General features: G+C 40.1%; 1 protein-coding gene across 6 annotated transcripts in view; it reads right to left on the bottom strand.

Annotated features, from left to right (window-relative positions):
- Positions 1–22,244, bottom strand: part of TSL (Protein kinase superfamily protein) — a 334,646-nt gene that overhangs the window by 211,131 nt on the left and 101,271 nt on the right. For all 6 annotated transcript variants that reach the window (XM_089378607.1, XM_089378609.1, XM_089378608.1 and 3 more), the window contains one exon: positions 17,631–17,697. In XM_089378607.1, coding sequence (XP_089234733.1) covers positions 17,631–17,697 — 67 coding nt within the window. The remainder of the gene's footprint in view (positions 1–17,630; positions 17,698–22,244) is intronic.

The raw sequence follows: 22,244 nt of genomic DNA, 5'->3' as shown, positions 1-22,244 counted from the left end.
AGGGTAGAAGCCTTATTAACTTCTTGGTTAATTGTCCCAAGGGGACAATGTTTATGAAATATGTTGATGCATCTGCACATATCAAAGATGCACGGTTATTATGTGATTTGTTGGATGTGTTCATTCAGGAGGTGGGTCCACAACATGTTGTCCAAGTCATAACGAACAATGCTGCAAATTATGTTGTTGCTGACAAGATGCTTATGGAGAGGCATCCTAACTTATTTTGGACACCTTGTGTTGCACACTGCATTGATTTGATGTTGGAGGACATAGGAAAAATTCCTTTTGTCAAGGATATTGTTGAATCATCAAAAAGCATTACAAAATTTATATATAATCATGCATCTGTGCTTCATTTGATGAGAACATTCACCAACAAGGAGTTGGTGTGCTCTACCATTACACGGTTTGCCACCAGTTTCATATCTCTTCAATCCCTCTTGAATTCTATGTGGGATGTGAAGAGAATGTTTCTTTTAGAGGAGTGGTGTGCTTTGGCATATAGCCGCAAACCAGAGGGAGAGGCCATATGCAGGTTAGTTTCATACCAGGAAAGCTTCTAGGCGGGAGTGCAGGAGGTGTGTAGCATTACTGAACCTTTGGTAAAGGTTCTTCGATTAGTTGATGGAGACAAGCCTGCAATGGGCTACTTGTATGAGGCCATGGATAGGGCCAAAGAATCCATTCAGAGCTACTATGATGATAAGGGGGATGAGGGGTTTGAGAAACAAAAACTCCTATGGGAAGTGATTGATGAGCGATGGAACAATACACTCCTTCGCCCCATTCATGCTATAGGGATCTACCTGAACCCCACATTTTCTTACTCCTGTGGTTTCTTATTTCATACTAAGACCATGGATGGATTCTTCACTTGTGCTCAAAGGATGGTGCCATCTCCAGTAAAACGTGCAGAAATCTCCAAAGAAATGGAAATATACAAGATGGCAGGTGGCACATTTAGCTTTGACATGGTTGTCGCGGATAGGAAGACTAAAACCCCAGGTAAGCTTTAGTTTGTTTAAAATTCCATTGTCTCTTCAAGTTCATACTTAGTTTCAACTTTCAAATTTCATTTTTTTTCTTATGTTTATCTTATTTGTTGTAGATGCATGGTGGAGAAGCTATGGTGGCAGACTACCCAATCTCCAAAGGCTTGCCATTCGAGTGCTTAGCCAAACATGTAGATCCACGGGGTGTAAGCGCAACTGAAGTGTATTTGAAAAAATACACACCAAAAAGCGCAATAGCTTAAAAATTAAAATATTCCAAATTTCCAATTAATTTTTTGAATTCATTAAATAATATTTTTTTATAATTATTAATTTGTTATTTATAATTTATTAATTTATGACGCTTGTACAATTTGGAGTCCCAGCGACTTAATGACATGGTCTACATCTACCACAATCTTCGATTGTGGGTGAGGCAACATGAAAGGACACCTGATGTGGAGGTCATCTCATTGGATGGGATTGACACCTCTATTGCATGGAGGGTTGAGGCCAAGAGGCCTATCATGGAGTCAACCCCTGATTGGTTAGAGCAAGACGTAGTGGAGGGTGTAGAGGAGGAGGAGGAGCAATAGGAGGAGAAGGTGACACCACCTACCCTTGTCGTCAATAGAGGACGTGGTCTACCTCCTATAGCTCCAAGTTCTTCAGCGTCAAGAGCACAGCAAAGTCCACTACTAGCCCCACCGCCTTCTTCATCTAAAGGGAAAGTTGTTGCATTTTCTCGCAAGAGGGGCAGAGGAAATCAGTAGTATTAGTTATTTGGTTCATTTCATTGTATATGACATTATGACTCATGATATGAGATACATTATTATATTTTTTGTTGATATTTTGAGGCTGAGTTGGGACTCAGGACTTAGTATTCAGGACATGATTCACTGTTATGTGTGATGTAGCACTAGACATGATATTACACATATTATATATTAGTTCTCTTTTCATATTTATGTGTCAATGCATTTATTTTATGTTGTGGATGCTTTAGATATTAAAAATTTGAAAAAAAAATGAATATTTTTGTATTTGCCGATTTTTTACCAATTTTTACTGATTTTTTCCGATTTCAGACCCTCGCTGATTTAATCCCAATCGCGATGTTTGCAACATTGGTCTCTACATAGTCATCTCTCTTCCTCTTTGTTCACTAGTTTTTCTTAAAATTCTTCATCATTTATTGGCTGGAAGTGAGCACTATAAGTGGCATGTGTGTCTTTTACTTTTATGCAAAATGAGTGGTGGTTGTTTAAAGCATTTTATTATGTGTGTAGCATTGTCCATAATATATTGAAGTCCTATTTGGAAGATGTAAATCGTTCAATGTTTTTCCAGAGCAGCTACCTTTGAAGACATTGCTCAAAGGGCCTCAAGAATGTTGTAGAAAAAGGACAAGCTAGTGTGGAATCACCAGGCTGGAGAACCTAAAGCTTTCCATCAGGAACTCGCCTAGATAAGTCACGTGTAGACTTTCACAGGATGTGCCCTCCATGGCACCTTATTTATCCCACTTCAGCACACCTCCTTTTACTACTATGCTTACTATTTTTCATCTTTTACAAAGGCATATCCTCCCTAAGATGTAACCTCTCCATCCTATGAACAATTTGGCTTCTGGTCAATTCATATACTAGCAGCAAAAGCAATACTTTGATAGGTTGATTCTAAGTGATCTCAATGACATACAAGCTCCTTCTCTTAGTCTATCAAAAAATAGTTCTCCTCTACCATCATTTTTAAAGGAAAAGAACTACAAGCTTTAGATCACCTAGTAGGCATTTGTTAATTTTAGGCAACAATGGTATGTTCTATGCTTTAGAGCAATTTTACTTCAATTTCTTTATTAGCCCAGTATCAATATTCAGATTAGCAATCACATCAACATGATAGTAAAATGCAGATAGAACATAAACAAAATAGTAGAAGACAAGCCAAGACAAGAGGACACAAGATGAGGCACCAGCCAGGGACAAACCCCAATGTGTGGACACCCTTGATCAAATCTTCTTTTAGTCTTCAATAGTTCAGCAGAGAGATAGTACAATTTACAAATCTGATAATTTATAACATCACCAAACGAGCCCTAACCAGAAAAGTCAACGTTGGTCAACAGGGCAGATTTGACCCTCAACAAATCAGTCAACTTTGGCCTCCAAACAGTAAGATAAAACAGCCCTCAAAACAGTCAAATTCAGCCCAGTAAAAGTCTGGTCAAACAACCCAGAAATTCGATCTTCTAAAATTTTGGCCTCCTGAAATTTCAGACGTGTGGAGAGAGAGAGGCCCAAAAATACATACCCAATCAATGAGGGCTCAAAAGCCTACATAAGCCTCACTGACGTGAACCTCATAAACGTGATTTTTGGGCTTCTAAGCCTACATAAGTTTGTTGGTCGACCTTGACAATTTGACCATAATCAAAATAAATTCATAACTTCATTTGTGCATGTCAGAATCAGATGATCTTTAGATCAATCCTACACCTCTCAGAGAGAGGAATCCAAGAAAAATATCAGTGGTCATAAATAAGATGACCCATGAGGAGTTTGGCCCTAGTTTCCAATTTTAACACTCCCTCTCAACTAGGGAGAACTCCATCTACTAATCCATCTCCCAATCTGTACTATCTCTGCCATCAATGCAATGCTCTGCTGAACTATGAAGAAGAAGTGATCGAGAATGTATCATACCATTCTCTACTGACCTGAAGTCAGTCCCAATCAAAGGAGAGTGTGTCATACCACTCTTACTGACCCGAAGAGTGTCTCATACCACTCTTACTGACTCGAAAGTTAGTTCCAATTGATCCCAAATCAATATCAGTCATCCTAGCATAGGGAGTACGGTAGTACACAACGCATCCATCAGTAGTACTATGGTCCCTATCCTCATTTCCCTACTCATTGGCCAGATGAGAGGTACTTCCCATGAGTCCCAGACTGCATGGGTAGGATGTCTCAGCAGGAGAAGGATGAACCACTCATCCTGCCTACATGTCGCCAAGAGGTATCACAAGAGAAGGTTGAACCACTCACCCTGTACACAGCAAACCACTAGGGGAAGGTTGAACCACTCACCTTCTACACAGCAAATCACTAGGGGAAGGTTGAACCACTCACCCTATGGTTGCTCATCGCTCCAAGAAGTACCCCAAGCCCCCTGGAGCTCCCAGATCTTAATGTCCATCTCATACAGGACCCTCATAAGAGGGTCTCTCCACGAATCCAAGTCGTTCTCGGAAGGCCAAGAACTTGACCTTCCCCAGGGGCTTTGTCAGAATATAGGCGACCTGCTCATTAGTCCCAATGTTATGGAGCTTTATTGCTCCTCCTTGTACCATATCCCAGATAAAGTGGTACCTGATATCTATACGCTTGGAGCGATCATGAAACACGGGATTCTCTGATAATCGGATCCCACTTTGATTGTCACAGAGGATCACGGTGGTATCCAGCACATGTCCAAATAGCTCACTGAAGAGCTTCCTCAACCAGACAGCTTCATAAGAGGCCATACGAGCAACTATGTATTTGCCTCGGCGGTGCTCAAGGCAACTGATTTTTGCTTCCTACTCATCCAGGATATTGAAGCAAAAGCCAAAGAAAAACAGCATCCAGAAGTGCTCTTGCAATCCACAACACTGCCAACCCAATCAGCATCAGAATAACCATGCAGCCTCACATCTTCGACAATGTATCTCAGTCCATGAGTGATTGTGTTAAGTTTACGTATGTTCTATGCTAGAGCAATTTATGTCAATTTTCACAGTTAGCTTAATATCTTTTCCAAATTAGCAATCACATCAGCATTAAATTAAATTCCAAATAGAACATAAATATAAACCGCAAAAAACAAGCCAAGACAAGAGGACACAAGATGTGGCGCTAGCCAAGGACAAACCCCAATGTGGGGAAACCCTTCATCAATTCTTCTTATATGATCTTCAATAGTTCAGCAGAGAGAGAGAGATAGAGAGTACATTTACAATATAAGTCAACACTTTGACTTATCTAGATAAGAGCATAGATCATCTCCTAGGATGATGATACATGAGATCAGTTGAAGACATGTTGCTTCAACTGATTCTCTATGGTGACTGCTTCACCTATCATAGTGTTGCATCTCGTCATCATGTTGCACCTCACCGTGCTGCACCCATCATCACAATGTTGGACCTCATGTTGTTGTTGTCCCAGTGTTTAGCATTGTTGTACATTGTACCACTGTCGCACCATGCTTATTGTTGTCCCAATGTACTTGTTGCATTGTACTTGTTGTTGTCCATGCTTGACCATGTTGTTGTTGTCCATGATTCTTCATGCTTGCAGTTGTCCCATGTTGCAGTTGTCCCTATGTGTCACCAAGCTTGTAGTTGTCCCACTTGCAGTTGTCCTTCATGTTGCACCTTCACTGAGTCTCACAGAATTGTTGTACTATGCATCACAATGTTCATCCTAAGATACCAAGGTTGCTTGCTATGGTGCTATGGCCTGCGGCCTAGCACTTAGCAATGCCAATGTAACTGGTTTGAGTTAGGATTGCTGCAATAGTCCTAACGGATTGACCCGCTGCCTACCACAGTTCAGCTGTCATCTACAGCTCACCCAAAAACAGATTTCCTTACCTTGATTGTTGTCCAAACAACCTTGATTAGGCTCCTGTAGATTCTTGGCCTAACAGCCCTACACACAACTCCTATGCAGCCTCCTTTCCCACGCAGTAGTAGCCTCTCTCTGCAGCTCAAATAGAAGTGCCCTAACTGTCTTTACTCCAGCATCTCGGTGCTCTTGAATTGCCTTCAAGATAGGCCTGCGAGGAGCCTCCTTAATCGGCCTAATCTCCAGCTCCTTGTTCCTTTGAGACAGCCCTGTTCTTGGGCCTGTTTGCACCCTCAAACAAACAGCCCTCAAACCAACCCGCATCCCCACAACAACTCGGCCTCTAATTAGGCCCTCCACGCTGTCTCTTTTGCTGCGGCTAGGGCATAATATGTTTGCCCAATCCTTGTTGTGACCATGACCACATTTTAGGGCAGCGTTAGAGCTGTGTTCTAGGACTGCGATTAGGGCTTTTGTGGATCTCCATTTAGCTGTGTTCATGACTGTGTTTAAGTGTCTCTTCTTGTTGTGTATTAGACAGCGTATTAGGGCATCAAGTGGCTTCTCCATACCAGCGTTAAGGCTGGCTTTATGGGTTGTAGTTTAGGGCAGCGTAAGTCTCCTTAGAGAACCTTTACAGCTCCACGTCTAGGGCTTCCTCTTGACAGCGTATGAGAAACTGCATCTCCTCCATGACAGCATTAGGGGGTAGGGCTTCTTCTAGGGCAGCGTATCATCTTGAGATCTCTCCTCCCACCAAAACCCAAAGACAAGTGGAGAGGAAGAGATCACAAGAGGTGTGTTAAATGACTTGAGAGTCACCTTTATTTATAGAGCTATGTTGAGGATGAGAGGGGGCAATTTGGTTGTTGGCCGACCTTGACGAATTGTCCCATAACACAAATAAATTCATATCTCCATGAATACTTATCGCAATCAGATGAACTTTAGATCAATCCTACACCTCTCGACGAGAGGGATCCAAAAAAAAAATCAGCTGCCATAAATAAGATGACCCACATGGAGTTTGGACCTAGTTGCCAATTTTAACAGATTGTGCCCCAAAGATATCTCAGAAGATTCTTGGCACCGATCCAATGTATATGATGAGGCTCAACCATATATTAGCTCAATGTGTTAACTGCAAAACATATGTCCGAATGGGAGTTCACCAAGAACATCAGTGCTCCTATGAGTTGACAATACTCAGAAGCATTTCCCAATTCAGGCCCAGCAGCACTACCACATAACTCCTTAAAGTTAAGTTCCATCGAAGTAGTCACAAGCTTGTAGTCCACCATCCCAAATATTTCAAATATCTTCACAACATATTTTCCTTAAGAGAGGAAAATTTCACCTGGCTTTTGCCAGACCTCCAACCCTAGGAAATAGTGCATCGATCCTAGGTCCTTCATGTCAAATTCAGAAGCCAACTCCCTCTTACATTTGTGAATGAGAGGGTCTGCACCTGTCAAAAAGAGGTCATCCACATAAAGTACCAGAATGAGAGGTTTAGCATTTTCAACCTTAGAGTAAAGGTTCGGATCGGCTTCACTTCTAGTGAATCCCAACTTCATCAGATAACTATCGATCTTCTCATACCAAGCCAGAGGTGCTTGTTTCAATCCATAGAGAGCTTTCTTCAACTTGCATACATGAGATTCCTGATCATGAACTTCAACCCCCTCGGGTTGTTCCACATAGACTTCCTCTTTGATTGAACCATGCAAGAAAGCGATCTTGACATCCATCTAATGTAGGTTCCATCCTTGCCAGGTGACAAGGGCTATGATCGAGCAAATAGTGGTGTATCGGGCAACAAGTGCAAATATCTCATCATAATCTACACCATCCTTTTGAGAGAAGCCTCGAGCAACAAAGCGAGATTTGAACTTTTCTGCACTTCCATCAGCTCCATGCTTGATTTTGTAGAGCCACTTAAAGGTGACAATTGATTTTTCCTGAGGTCTAGGGACCACATCCCAGACAACATTATTCATAATTGACTCGTATTCTTCATTCATAGCATCCTTCCATACTTGATGCTTCACAGCTTCTTCGAATGATGAAGGTTCATTTTGAATGATAGTGCTCATGGCAGTCAAATATCCTTGATACATGTTCAGCTTCTTGCTTTTCACAAAAAGTCCCCCTTGGTGCAATGTGTCTTTCGGCATCTTCGAGAGTCTCCTTAAGCCATGAAGATCGAATTTTGGAGGAGGGCTCATGAGGACGAGGATTAATAGGATCCACAGGTTCATCAACATCAGGCATCGTTTTGTCTTCTTTTGCACCCTAATTTCCGGTGTCAACTTCTTTGTTCTTCCTTAGATAGAAAGGTTGTTGATCTTCCTGAGGGCCATATCTTCGTCGAAGGTGACATCATGACTTATCTCAACTTCCTTCTGACCAGCCACATAAATTCTATATCCCTTAGAATTTTCACTATAAGCCACAAAGATTACTTTCTTCCCAGATGCACCCAATTTGCTTATTTTCTCTTTTGGCACATGAAAATATACAGGAATTCCAAAAAATTCTAAAATGAGAGACATAGGGTTTCTTACCACTGAACATTTCTTCAGAAGTCTTGGAGTCCAATGCTTGATGAGGGCATCGGTTTTGAAGATACACGGCGATATTTGAAGCTTCAACCCATAGGAACTTCGAAAGGCCTTGATCATGAAGCATCGCACGAACTGCCTCTACAATAGAGGGATTCTTCCTTTCAGCCACACCATTCTGCTCAAGAGTGTATGGTGTTGTAGTCTCCCTCTTAATGCCAGCATCTCTGCAATAATCTTGGAATTCATTGGATTCTTCTCGAATCGGTTTTCAATCAAGGCTTTGAAGTGTCGGGACCAGGTGAACACTTCATCCTTCTTCTTCAAGAAGTAGATCCAAGTCTTGCGAGAATAATCATTCGTAAAGGTGAGATAATATAAGTATCCTCCCAAAGAGTTTACGGGCATCATACCAAATATGTCGGAGTGGATCAATTGCAATATATATGTGGTCTTGCTATTACTTGAGGGGAATGGTACCCTTGTAAGTTTTCCTTCGGCACATCCCGGACATACACCTTCATGCTCTACTTTGAACTCGGGCATACCTGTCACCATCTGTCTCACATCGGGTAGGGCCTTATAATGAAGATGGGAAAACCTCTGGTGCCATAGTTTAGATTGTAGAGATGTGTCGCAAGACATGGCTCCTAATGGACTTCCTCCAACTTGATACAAAGTGTCAATCCTGAACCCAGGAGTAAAAGCATCTTTATCATTTATTGGTTTTCCTAAATATATGTGACTCTATGGAAATATAACTGGTTAATGCAACATAAAATCATAAAAGGTTGTGAAATTTCCTTTAATTTTCAAGAAATTTACATAGTAGATTGCAAACATGAATTCTTGAGCGAAATTCCACAATCCAAATTCATGTTATGCAATTTTTGTGATACGAGCAAACAGAGTTACACAATTATGACTACTTTTAGAAATATGGTCAAATTGAAGAGTGGTCCTCTTTTCATATCTGACTTGAGATTCCTTGTGCTTGTGTGCTGCAATCTTGTAAAGTTTTGTAGATGTTCTATGCTAAGAGCAATTTCACTTTTCTCACAGCAATCATACAAGTAGTTAAGCAAAATGCAGATAGAACATATAAGCAGATCTTACAGAAGACAAATCAGAAACAAGAAAAATGTGTGTTCGTTTCGGCGGTCAACAGGATGCTTCAACCAGCAAAGTCTCCTTTGGTCAGCCAGCCCAGATGTGTCACAAGATCCCTCCAACTAGTAGATGAGTCAACCCAAGTCAATTCTACAAAAAGTCAACATTGTCCTGAAAAGTCAACGCAGGGGCAGCAAGCTAAAAGTCAACGCAGCAGCAAAATGGTCAACCCTTTGACCTCGATTTTTGTGCCAGATAGTACGGCCTTCAAAAATCGAACTTTCCACCAATTTTCAGCTTGATTGGACCAAGCGTTGACCAAAGTCAACGCTGGTCAAACTTTCTGCGAAACCCTAGCAGCAGAAAAGCAGCAGAAAATCCGTACGGTCTGTCCTCTTCGTCCTTCCCACGTGTGGCTGAAATTCGTCCTCTAGGTAGCGTACTCTCTAAGATGAGAGAGGAAGATGTGAGTTGAGTTGTGATAAAATTCTCTCCAACTTTTCCTGTATATATATCCATCAATGAGGGTGTGTGACACATCTGTTGGGCATGTGAGCCTACATTACAAAACTGGCTGACCTTGCACATATAATTTATTAACAATAATAAATTCACAATATAAGTTCTGCTCATCGGATTAAGACTATTTTTATATGGATTTTACACCTCTCAGAAAGAGGAATCCAACAAAAATATTAGCCTCTTAATCTGAGCATCAGAACATGGAGTTTGGACCTAGTTGTCCAAATTTAACACTCCCTCTCAACTAGGGAGAACTCCATTTATTAGTGCAATCAACATCGTGAGTCATCCCGCCGAAACTTGCTTTGCTGGCTTCTTTATTTCAGAACAGAAGTGGGTCAGTCACAAAGACATCATTCCCCGACTGACATAATCAGTCCAGAGGTCCCAGACCTCACAAATCTTGATCCCAGATCAAGAGGTTGGACCATGCCATCCTAGATAGAGAGTACGGAAATCTCTGATGCGTCCATCAATCTTTGCTAATAGTCTCTAGCTTTTCCACACCTCATTGGCCAAATGAGAGGTACTTCCCATGAGCCCTGAACTCAATGGGTAGGATGCATACGGGGCACAGATTAAATGAGTGGCGAACCAGCTCAACAATCACAAGGGTGGGGCAGAAACATTATGAGTGCTTATAGCTTCGAGAAGCTATCCCCAAAGCCCCCCAGAGCTCCCAGAGCTCATCGTCCAACAGGACCCACATCATAGGGTCTTTCCACGACACCAAGACTCTCACGGAAGGTTAGGAACTTGACCTTCCCCAGGGGCTTAGTGAGAATATCCGCGACCTGCTCATCAGTTCCTATATGATCGAGCCTTACGGCGCCTCGCTGTACCATATCCCGGATAAAGTGGTACCTGATATCAATATGCTTGGATCGGTCGTGGAACACAGGATTCTCAGTCATACGAATCCCACTCTGATTATCACAGAGTGTTACAGTGGTATCTAGCACATGTTGGAACAGCTCACTAAAGAGCTTCCTCAACCAAACTGCTTCACAACAGGCCATACTAGCAGCAATGTATTCGGCCTCCGCGGTGCTCAAAGCCACCGACTTCTGCTTCCTGCTCATCCATGAGATCGAAGCAGAACCAAGATTGAAACAACATCCTGATGTGCTCTTACGATCCACCACACTGCCAGCCCAATCAGCATCAGTATATCCCGGAGTATCACACTCCCGGCAGTGTATCTCAGCCCATGTTTTATCGTGCCCTGAAGATATCTCAAAAGATTCTTGGCACCAACCCAGTGAAAATGATGAGGCTCAACCATCTGTTGGCTCAAAGTATTCACTGCAAAACATATGTCCGGACGGGTGTTCACTAAGAACATCAAAGCTCCTATGAGTTGACGATACTCAGTAGGATTGGCCAAGATAGGCCCTGCAGCGCTGCCACTCAACTTCTTAAAGTTGAGTTCCATTGGTGTCGACACGGACTTACAGTCCACCATCCCAAATCTTTCCAGAAGCTTCACAATATACTTTCCTTGAGAAAGGAAAATCTCTCCAGGTCTCTGCCAGACCTCTAGGCCTAGGAAATAGTGCATCAGTCCTAGGTCTTTCATCTCGAACTCAGCAGCAAGCTCCCTCTTACATTGATGAATGAGAGGGTCACCACCTGTCAGGAAGAGGTCGTCCACATACAGCACTAGAATGAGAGGCTTTCCTTCCACAACCTTAAAGTAAAGGTTTGGATCAGCATTGCTTCGAGTGAAGCCCAGCTTCATCAAGTAACTATCCATCCTCTCATACCAAGCTCTGGGTGCTTGCTTTAACCCATAGAGGGCTTTCTTCAACCTGCAGACATAAGTGTCTCGATCTTGAACTTCAAATCCCAGAGGTTGTTCTACATACACCTCTTCCTTTATTGCACCATGCAGAAAAGCGGTCTTGACATCCATCTGATGAAGACTCCATCCTTGCGTAGCAGCAAGGGTTATGATGGATCGGATGGTGGTATATCGAGCCACAGGTGCAAATATATCGTCATAGTCAATTCTCAATCATCATGGATCTGCACCTCAATGACTGTAATGTTGCTCTCATTATACAGCATCACATTGCTACCCCAAATCAACAAGAATGACAGATCTGGTCTTTTCATTGTAATATACTCCTAGTGGAGATTCATATCTTCTTTGCTGTCTATGCATCATCACGCTGCATGCTACCCATGCTGCCTTTGCATCATCACGTTGCAACACTACAACACAGTCAGATCTGCACTAATTGAGGCTTACGATCACCCAATCAAGCCTCCAAATTTGCTCCCACAGGTTGCCCAACCATCTGATCCAAAACTGATCAAATTCCTTGACCCAACACAAGGCATAAATTGTTGTTCCAATCTGTTTTCGCTGCTGCTCCTAATTGTGACTGGTTAGGGCATCCATATGCTGCAACAGCCCTTAACCAAGTCACCAAACAGCCTTCAAAAACTACGTGCTACCCTTGTATAAGTCCTCTGCATCCACGCTGTTGATTAGGGCTCAATCTAGCCCCAAAACAGTCCCACGCAATGCCTTTTCAGTGGGGTAAGGGCCTGCGGCCTACCACAGGTGGCTTCCTGTACCCACGGCCTGCTGAAACAGAGTTTCCAGCCCGCACATAATATTCAAATCAACCCAGAATTTTGTCTCCTTTATTGAGGCCTTTCTGCTGGTTAATTTTCACTCCAAAACAGTCATAGGAGTGACCTAAACGTCCCCTCTTCCTTCACTGGAAATGCCCTTACCTGCACCCAATAAAACAGAGATTTAGGGCCCAATATACTGCAGATTTAGGGCTCCTATTCTTAGCGTGTAAGGGCCTCTTGGGACAGCGTATGAGGGCTCTTTAGAACTGCGGATTCTCCTCTAGATCTCTCTGTCCACAAAACCCAAACACGTGGAGAGAGTGCAGTGGTAGTCTCCCTCTTAATGCCAGCTTCTCTGCAGAAGTCTTTGAACTCATTTGACTCATATTCAGTGCCATTGTCAGTCCTCAAAATCTTGATCTTCTTTCCGGTCATATTTTCCACCAAGGCTTTGAAGGTACGGAACCACATGAAAGCCTCATCCTTCTTTTTCAAGAAGTATATCCAGGTTTTGCGAGAGAAGTCATCAGTAAATGTCATATAGTAAGAACATCCCCCCAGGGATGTTACAGGCAACATACCAGAAAGATCAGAATGGACCAGTTGCAATATCTCAGATGTCTTTGTGACACTTGAGGGGAAAGGTCCCCTTGTATGTTTTCCTTCAGCCCTTACATACACCTTTATGATTATTTCCAAAATCAGGCAGCCCTTCATGTTCATGATCTTATAATGCTGCCTATGCATCATCATCATGCTGTCCTATATATCATTGTCACATCACAGCCATATAAATCACTGTCATACAAGAATCACTTCCATACATCAAGAAACATTGTCCAAATATCACTAAAGTCGCTGCCCAAACATTATTGTCATAGGAACAAATATCTCTTCCATATATCATCTCCATTTGTCAAGAGAACAATATCACTGCTATGCATAACTGTTATAAGAGTAAGTGACACTACAATGAGTGCAGAAGATCACTGTCAAAAACTCTGTCATATTGTCATATTTCACTGTCATACGTACAGAAGATGGGGTCTGATAATAAGCCCACTTGACTACCCTTAAGCTCTTCCATATATCCATTTTTAAGACTCCAAATCATCTACCTTCTAACAGCCCTTGTTGTCCTTCTCAAGGGACTATACTTGGAGCTTTACCAAGCATCTTCTTACAGCCCATTATACCAGAATTGCAAACTGTCTAATCTGGACCATAGTATCTGGCAAATTCATCATTATAAAAGACAAGCACATACCTGTGATAGACGACATATTTCTGTCCACAACTACATTTTGACCAATGCACAGGACCCTGAAATTTCGGCCCTGGTTAGGGCTTTCTGTGGCTTCTACGACAGCCCACTATACAGCCTTCAAACCTCTTTAATTCCTACGTTGATGGTCAAGGGTACTGCGGCCTTCTTCCTGCTCCTTGCTGGGCCTCTCGGCCCTCTCAAAACAGACTTTTGTCCCATTGTAAAACTCAAAATCACTCAACGGCCTGTGCATAGAGAATAACCCTTACATTTATGCTCAGAACTCCTCTTTACAAGCTCAGCTAGCCTCCTTCCTTAATTGGCCAATCAGATCATAAACAAAAGACACAGAAATACTCCTCTTCGCACTTTGGCCAGAGCCTTAAGCCTGCAGATACCTCTTCATCACTACGACTTGACTCTTCATGACTGCAGCCTCATGTCCTTATGACTGCGGCTTCCTTTACTGCCTAAACATATCCTCTACAGCTGCGCTGTATATCTTTCCGTTACAACGTATATCATTGATAGCGTATATAATCCTCTATGTACAGCGACACAAAGGCATCCATTGACTTCGATTAGGACATGATTATTTCGATGATGATTGCTATAGATAGAGTTTGTCTTCACCTCACCTCTGATACCATGTAAAGTTTTGTAGATGTTCTATGCTAAGAGCAATTTCACTTTTCTCACAGCAATCATACAAGTAGTTAAGCAAAATGCAGATAGAACATATAAGCAGATCTTACAGAAGACAAATCAGAAACAAGAAAAATGTGTGTTCGTTTCGGCGGTCAACAGGATGCTTCAACCAGCAAAGTCTCCTTTGGTCAGCCAGCCCAGATGTGTCACAAGATCCCTCCAACTAGTAGATGAGTCAACCCAAGTCAATTCTACAAAAAGTCAACGCTGTCCTGAAAAGTCAACGCAGGGGCAGCAAGCTAAAAGTCAACGCAGCAGCAAAACGGTCAACCCTTTGACCTCGATTTTTGTGCCAGATAGTACGGCCTTCAAAAATCGAACTTTCCACCAATTTTCAGCTTGATTGGACCAAGCGTTGACCAAAGTCAACGCTGGTCAAACTTTCTGCGAAACCCTAGCAGCAGAAAATCCGTACGGTCTGTCCTCTTCGTCCTTCCCACGTGTGGCTGAAATTCGTCCTCTAGGTAGCGTACTCTCTAAGATGAGAGAGGAAGATGTGAGTTGAGTTGTGATAAAATTCTCTCCAACTTTTCCTGTATATATATCCATCAATGAGGGTGTGTGACACATCTGTTGGGCATGTGAGCCTACATTACAAAACTGGCTGACCTTGCACATATAATTTATTAACAATAATAAATTCACAATATAAGTTCTGCTCATCGGATTAAGACTATTTTTATATGGATTTTACACCTCTCAGAAAGAGGAATCCAACAAAAATATTAGCCTCTTAATCTGAGCATCAGAACATGGAGTTTGGACCTAGTTGTCCAAATTTAACAAATCTTCATGATTCAGATCAATGCATGAACTAAATATAATGTTGTCATAAATGTTATTAGACATCTCGAACATCATGTTATCTCTAGCAATAATGTCAAATAGGCATCCTCTTCAAAGGTTCTTTAGGATTCCATATATGAACTATCCTTGTAAAGTTGAGAATTGTTAGATAAGCAAAAGGCACACCCATGATAAGAACCCTCCTTAGCAATTAATTAGCAATAAAAAAGAATTCCTTGCCTAATCCAAGCATATCAAAATATAATATTCTCAGTCCAAAAAACAATTATCCGCAAATCAAAATGAACAAGTGAACAGGGATATGTTATGAGTGCTTTTGGTCAGTACCAAGTCATCTACATATGGAATTTGGGATCATGAAAATTGATTTGCATATCGCAATAGCCTTGCCCAGCTCACTTCATTCACTTTATTTTTTCACTGTGGTAATTGTTATGAATAAAATATAAATATAATAATAATAAGGAATACTTAATTAATTAAGAGGCATGTCCCTAAGGACATGACCATTCATGAAAGGGTACCTGCCTGGGTATATAAAGCAGATCCTCATTTGTAACTCAACCATCTCATATCAATTCTTTTATATACTATTCAATATACAATTACTTGTCCTACAATGGATGTCCTTGTCTTCCAAGTATTTTGAAGATTATTGTTGTGTAAACGAACCTTGTTCGTTACATTGGTATCAAATTTGTTCGATCCTCCAGTCGCTCAATCACTGCACAGACCTAGTCTGATCCGGCCCTTCGTCATCAACCTTCCGTCAACTTTGTTGTCATGTGATTGAAGCTTTTCGCTACCTAGTGTGGAGATTCTCCATTTTGCAAGTTCATCCTCAAGCCTTTGGCCATTTAAAAAAAAAAAGAATAGATAAGGAAAAGCAAAGGTTAAAAAAATAAATATATAATAAGGAATTAAAAAATGTGGAAAAAAATTATAAAAAAAAAGTCAGTATAAAAGGGAAAAAAAAATTATAAAATATATATATAAAAAAAAGCATTGTTAAAAAAGAAATAATTAACGAAGATCCTATCATCTTGTATCAACGAAGATGACAACTCCAAGAATTCAAAGAGTTCCGAAAGATGCGAAAATATTAAAAGAAAAAGAAACAGATGATACGCCTTGTCAACAATAAGCTTTGAGGACAAAGTTTTTTGAAGAGGAAGGCAATGTTATGAATAAAATATAAATATAATAATAATAAGGAATAGTTAATTAAATAGTAATTAGTTAATCAAGAGGCATGTCCCTAAGGACATGACCATTCATGAAAGGGTACCTGCCTGGGTATATAAAGCAGACCCTCATTTGTAACTCGATCATCTCATATCAATTCTTTTATATACTATTCAATATACAATTACTTGTCCTACAATGGATGTCCTTATCTTCCAAGTATTCTGAAGATTATTGCCGCATAAACGAACCTTGTTCATTACACTGGTATCAGAGCATATACAAACTTTGTTTGTTACAGCAATTCCCTTCTCATAGTGGAGAGACAGATCCAAATCTTGCTGGAATAAAAAGGCCACTATTTTGCAGCAACAATTAGGACGCCCATGACAAACATCATAGTAATTCCAGATTGTAACATGCTTCGCCAAGAGCATGCACAGAAAAGCTATGCCACCAGTAAGGAAACCAGTTAAAATAAAACTGCCATAATGATACACTAATTATATCAATGTCATCAAGAAATGCATGTTGACATGTTGCGCAGAACAAATGTTTCATATCCCAACAACTAGACTTGTTATTCGTTTTGACTGGCTGTGAATCAATATACTCAGCCTAGTGTGCCCATCAAAAGTTAGTTTTCTCCATGATCATCAATGATGGATAGATCAAGTGCTGCTGTGTAAGAAGTAAAATTTAGTGAAATTTTAAAAATACTAAATCAATGGATTTGGTTGATGGTAAAGAAAATGAATCAATGCATCTTCCTCAAAAGAAGTAATGTTATGTTTGGCTTTGCCAACAAAACCTGGAGGAAGAATTTAGTAACCATCGTCATCCAAGATCACCATTATTAAGAATGATATGTACTGCAAACTCAATCAGAATTTGCTGGCTATCTTTCAGATGAAAGGTTCAGAACCCAAGGTTTCGCAGGCCAACTCAGCTTCCATCTTATGCCCTTAAGCTAAAATAGTCCAACACAATCTGTTGCATTTATTCACTTCATTCTCAAAGCATTAACCGTTTTCATGCAATGCATGACTTATTATCATGCACCATCCTGCTCTTAATCTAAAAATATCATGAAAACAGTAGAAATCTGCATATTCTACAACTACAATGATTTACAAGAATCTGTATGCTAATTGTTTTGCTCGATGTCAAACAATAGAAACCTGTATATTTAAACATATTCTAGAATGAAATGGACAAAGAAGAAATTCAAATAACCGATGTTAGCAATTAAGAAAAATCTTCTAACCAGTTTGTCGCTTTTTCAGGGATTTCCTGTGTCTTTCAATAGCCTCCTTTTGTTCTAGCAAGGACCTCTGTAACAAAATCCACAGAACAGAAGATCAAATTGTCAGTAGATTTCATTGAACAATGTTATGCACACCATCTACGAATATTTCACTTTCCTAGGAACAGTAGGGCAAATAATCCAACATCCAATAAGGATCTCTCCGCCGCATACCATAGCAGAAAAACACACTATACTATCAGCAGATGGTGTGGATCATTGTTATGCATACAAGGTATCTACGAACAATAATCATCATCCTGGGAACTTTATACCAAATGATATAACAAGCCACACAAATCAATGGACCAGTAAAGCTTTAATTTCAAATCTGCACCATATTACTTGAGAAAACACAGAAAATATGTCAATGCACAATCAAATTAAATGTCCATCTAATATATATATATAAACTTTAAAGACTGATTTACATAAGATGGCACCTTACTTTTGAAAGATTTAACAACAAATTGGAATCTTGTTATAAATTCACTGATAATACGACAAATTTTCCCTTAGAAACAATAATAACACATACTTAATTTTTATGAAAATGAGAATGCCCACAAAAGAGACTTGTTCCCACAAACAAAAGCCACAGAAAATAGATGACCATTCATCCTCACTATAATCATAAAAAAGAACACTGTAGCACAAACCTGTTGCAACCTGCTAATGTTGAGAGATATTTTAACAATATACAACTATTATTAGGGCTTTCGAAAGACAAAGAGAAGAGACTACAACAACAAAACATCATACCATTATGAGATGCAAGCTCCCGAAAGGATCACACCCCAACACCATCCCACACCACCTTCCTTTTTGATAGTGATTACACTGCATCTCACACCATCCACCTTAAGAAGTTGCTCCCCCTATTTCTCACTTCAGGTCATTGGACACAGCCACAACCAAATATGGGATACTTTCCTCGATTCTTGTGGTAGCAACCCTTGACTCCTAACCCCACTCTACTCATCGTCACACCCATAGACCTACCTCTAGCTCTTGTCCCATGAACCAGTGGTTTGATGATGAATGCAAATCCATCCATCAACAGCTATGTTTCACCCTCACACATGACCCATCTTCCTTCCCTCACATCCATAAAACATACCGTAACCACCTTAGCTGTAAAGACTGAGCATTTCTCTCCCGCTGGAGACGAAAACTTTGCAATGCCTTCCACCACTCCCAAAAGCCTTTTGCCATGCCCTTTTTCCTCAATCGCATACCATTTCACCTAATCTTGACCCCCAGACCATGTTCTCCTACACCACCTCCATTTATGATATTTGTGGGCAACCTCCCACCCACAACTCCTCCCCGACTCCAATTGCCACACTTTCTCTGAGTGGGACATTAGGAGAGTAGCTAAAGCTACAAGAATTTGTTACCTACCCACATGTCTGGGTAACCCAAAGAATTTTTTTCTCTTATGATACAGTTTGCAGTCAACAAAGGATCCACATATAGCCATCCTTCAATGCCTCTCATTTCATCCATTCTCCAATCAGTGCATACATTCATCTAGCTTGCTCATTCAATGAGAGTGGGTAATCTATTGTGATGTACATCAACCACTTTCGTATTCAAATGCTTTCATTTAATGTTCAAAGGCATTCTAGTATGGATCACAGGTTGATTTCGATGATAGACTGCCATTGGTTGTACACTTGTTCCCTTCATTCACCTGTGGTTATCACTTTCCCCTAGTCCAGTGTGACCTTCCTTAGGGCCTCTCTTTCACTATCTAGGAGGAGCACAAATAGGAGGCTCCAATGATGGTAGTGTTCTATCATCTATGTTATCCATACTTAAGATTTGTCATCATTCCCCTGCTCCACTGTCCTATCTTTTGATTGGTTGTTGTCCTATCTTTTGATGTAGATGTAAGAAAAGAAATAGCATGAGCCAAATATTAAAATCCAAAAAGGCAACAAGGGATGTAAAGAAACAAAAAGAGAAATAATAGCATGAACTTTACCCCCTCTTATATAGCCACTCATCCCCAAGAGTATCCATGCATATCATGCTTATCAAAGTAAGAACTCTCCATGAACATCTCAACCCCAAAGAAGCAATAAATTGGTCATCACTAAACGGGGCTATCCCATTATTACATCATAATCAATGAAGTTTGTTAAACAAGCTATGTAAACAAAATAAAAAGACATAAATGGGGACTTGGAAAAACAAAGCCAACGAAGGAAAAGCGGGCAAGCTAAGTGCTCCCTCTACAAATGCGCTCATCGACAATGGTTTGATATAACCTTGTATAAGACTGTGACTCCATTCATTAAGTATAACCTGTTGACAACATTCCAAGGAAGCAGAGTACAAAGACGTGAAGAAAAATTTTCAAAGTTCAAGGTCATCAGCCAGCACTATTGTATCATTGTAAACCCAATTTCTGCGAGTTGTAATGTAAATGATGCTAGTATGGTCGTTTAATTATGTAACAAAACCTAGGTAAGCCTCTGATTTTGGCAGAGGATTTCTTCCTAGGATGTTTTTTGACCTCACCGAATTGTGTGTTTCTAAACACTGATAATCGGCAGAGTTTTTTTCCAACTTAAACCCCAAAGCTAGGGTGGAATTCATTGAAGAGGTCTTAGGTGAGTCCTACTGTTATATCGAATCTTTTGTAAAAGTGTGTTTGGGAATAATTTTAGCACATTTGGCTAAATTATTTTATTACAAACACACTTGGTCTATACTAGATCATATTGTGTCGCAGAATTGGGTAAATTATTGAGGGTATGAGTCTAAATGTGTTTTCCTCTTTCAAGAGTTGATATTGCAATAATTTGATGTAAAAACTATTTCATTGCATGGTACTTCATATTTAGACACCATTTAGTCGACTTGTAACCTATCCAACTTATAATCATGGATTTATTATTATTTTAGGATTTAGGCTAATGTTAGGGAAAATCGACTTGATTACCCTCAATAAGTAGAGTGAAGTCAATTTCCATTGGATCATTGTCACACTTGCATATCAACTCACACTAGCTTCTTCCCTATTCTCGCTTGTGCGCTATGGAGCACTAGTGCAACAATTTTTTATTGGAGGATGTTTTATGGATGGTTCTCTCTTTTGGATGAATTGGTGAACCTTTGATGATATGTGTTATGCTTATGTAAGTTACCTTCTTCAACCTTGTTCTTGATGATGAATTACAGTTTAATGAGATTTTCACCGTGGTTTTGTTGATGTCTTATGGCTATAAAATTTCCTTGCACAATATTTTCGTCAAGTTTCTCTTGAGATGATCTAGGTTTAGCTCAATCGCTTTCAATGTCCAAGAAGATAGAAGGACGCTAGAGTTAAAGGTTTTAAGGACAATGGTATTTCTCCCTCAATTTTTTTGAATCCACATCCATCTCTTGTTTTCCAAATATTTTCACTCCCAAACTCCATTAGGCCTAGATTGAGAAAGGCATTAGTCTTATCTCTTGTGCTAGTCATTTAAAACCCTTTAATATTTTCTTATTTTATTTGTTCTACAGTAAATTGGGGCTTATTTAAACCAAAATCATTGATTGTCAACATTATTTGCCTTAACTATTATTGTCCTTGGGTTAGGACTTGTATGCATTTATTTGGAAAAGTAAAAATATCATTTTACATGCATTTTCAACCATAAATTAGGAATAATGTTTAGGGATTATTATGTTATATGTTCTTTCCACCATAAAAATTTATTGTAATTACTCTCTTGTTAACTCTTTGATTAGCCCTAGTTTTTACACTTCCTTATCTTAGATTCCAGGGCTTCTTCTTATCACTGTTATAAACTAATTGTTTGTTGTTCCAATTCAAAACCCTAGTTTATGACAGCTAAGTATAATTTCTTGATTGTGTGTTTGGGAACTTATTTGAGCCTCTATTAGTTGACCTAAGCTTCTAAATTGAACCATAGGAACCTTTGAACTCACTTTCATGGAATTATACCTTGATCCACCCAAAACCCTAATTATTGCATACTTATTCCAGAGTGAAATGTTGTTGTAAAATCCTTGTTGCATACTTGATCCCTAACAACTACTAGGGAAGCCTCTCTCATAGTGTGTTGTATCCATCACTAAAAAGGGGGTAATTGTTGTTGAGCTGACAATGCTGACACTACCATCGTTGCGCTCAACCTTGGTTGTTTAATTAGACTTTGCACTAAGGTGCGAGATTTTGCAGTAACATGTCGCAATAGAGCAGTTGAAGAGAAAGGGTCATAGACCGAAGTCCTTAAGCATGGCGTCCAATCCCTTGATTCCCATTATCCTTATTTATTTAATCGTGGTATGCTCATGCTTCTGCCCCACCCCCAAGACCAAACATATTACTCATCCGATCCACAAATTAGAGAGCAGTTCTAATCCAAACAACTATGAGACTATCATGGTGGGTCATACATGCTCCAACCTTTACACCATGGTCCTACACTAGTAATTTTCTAAGGAGTTGGAGAGTCATCACATCCAAGATCCATTTAAGTCTTTTGACCAAGGTATTATCGATTTTGACTTCAATGTAATGTCCTAGAATGTCATCATCTTCTTCTTATAGGG

Source organism: Pinus tabuliformis, chromosome J, assembly GCF_031772625.1.
Source record: "Pinus tabuliformis cultivar Carrire ecotype Pingquan chromosome J, CPIR1, whole genome shotgun sequence".
In the NCBI taxonomy this organism is placed as follows: Eukaryota; Viridiplantae; Streptophyta; class Pinopsida; order Pinales; family Pinaceae; genus Pinus; species Pinus tabuliformis.
The sequence above is the reverse complement of the archived record's forward strand: the minus strand, read 5'-3'. Positions and strand labels throughout refer to the sequence as shown.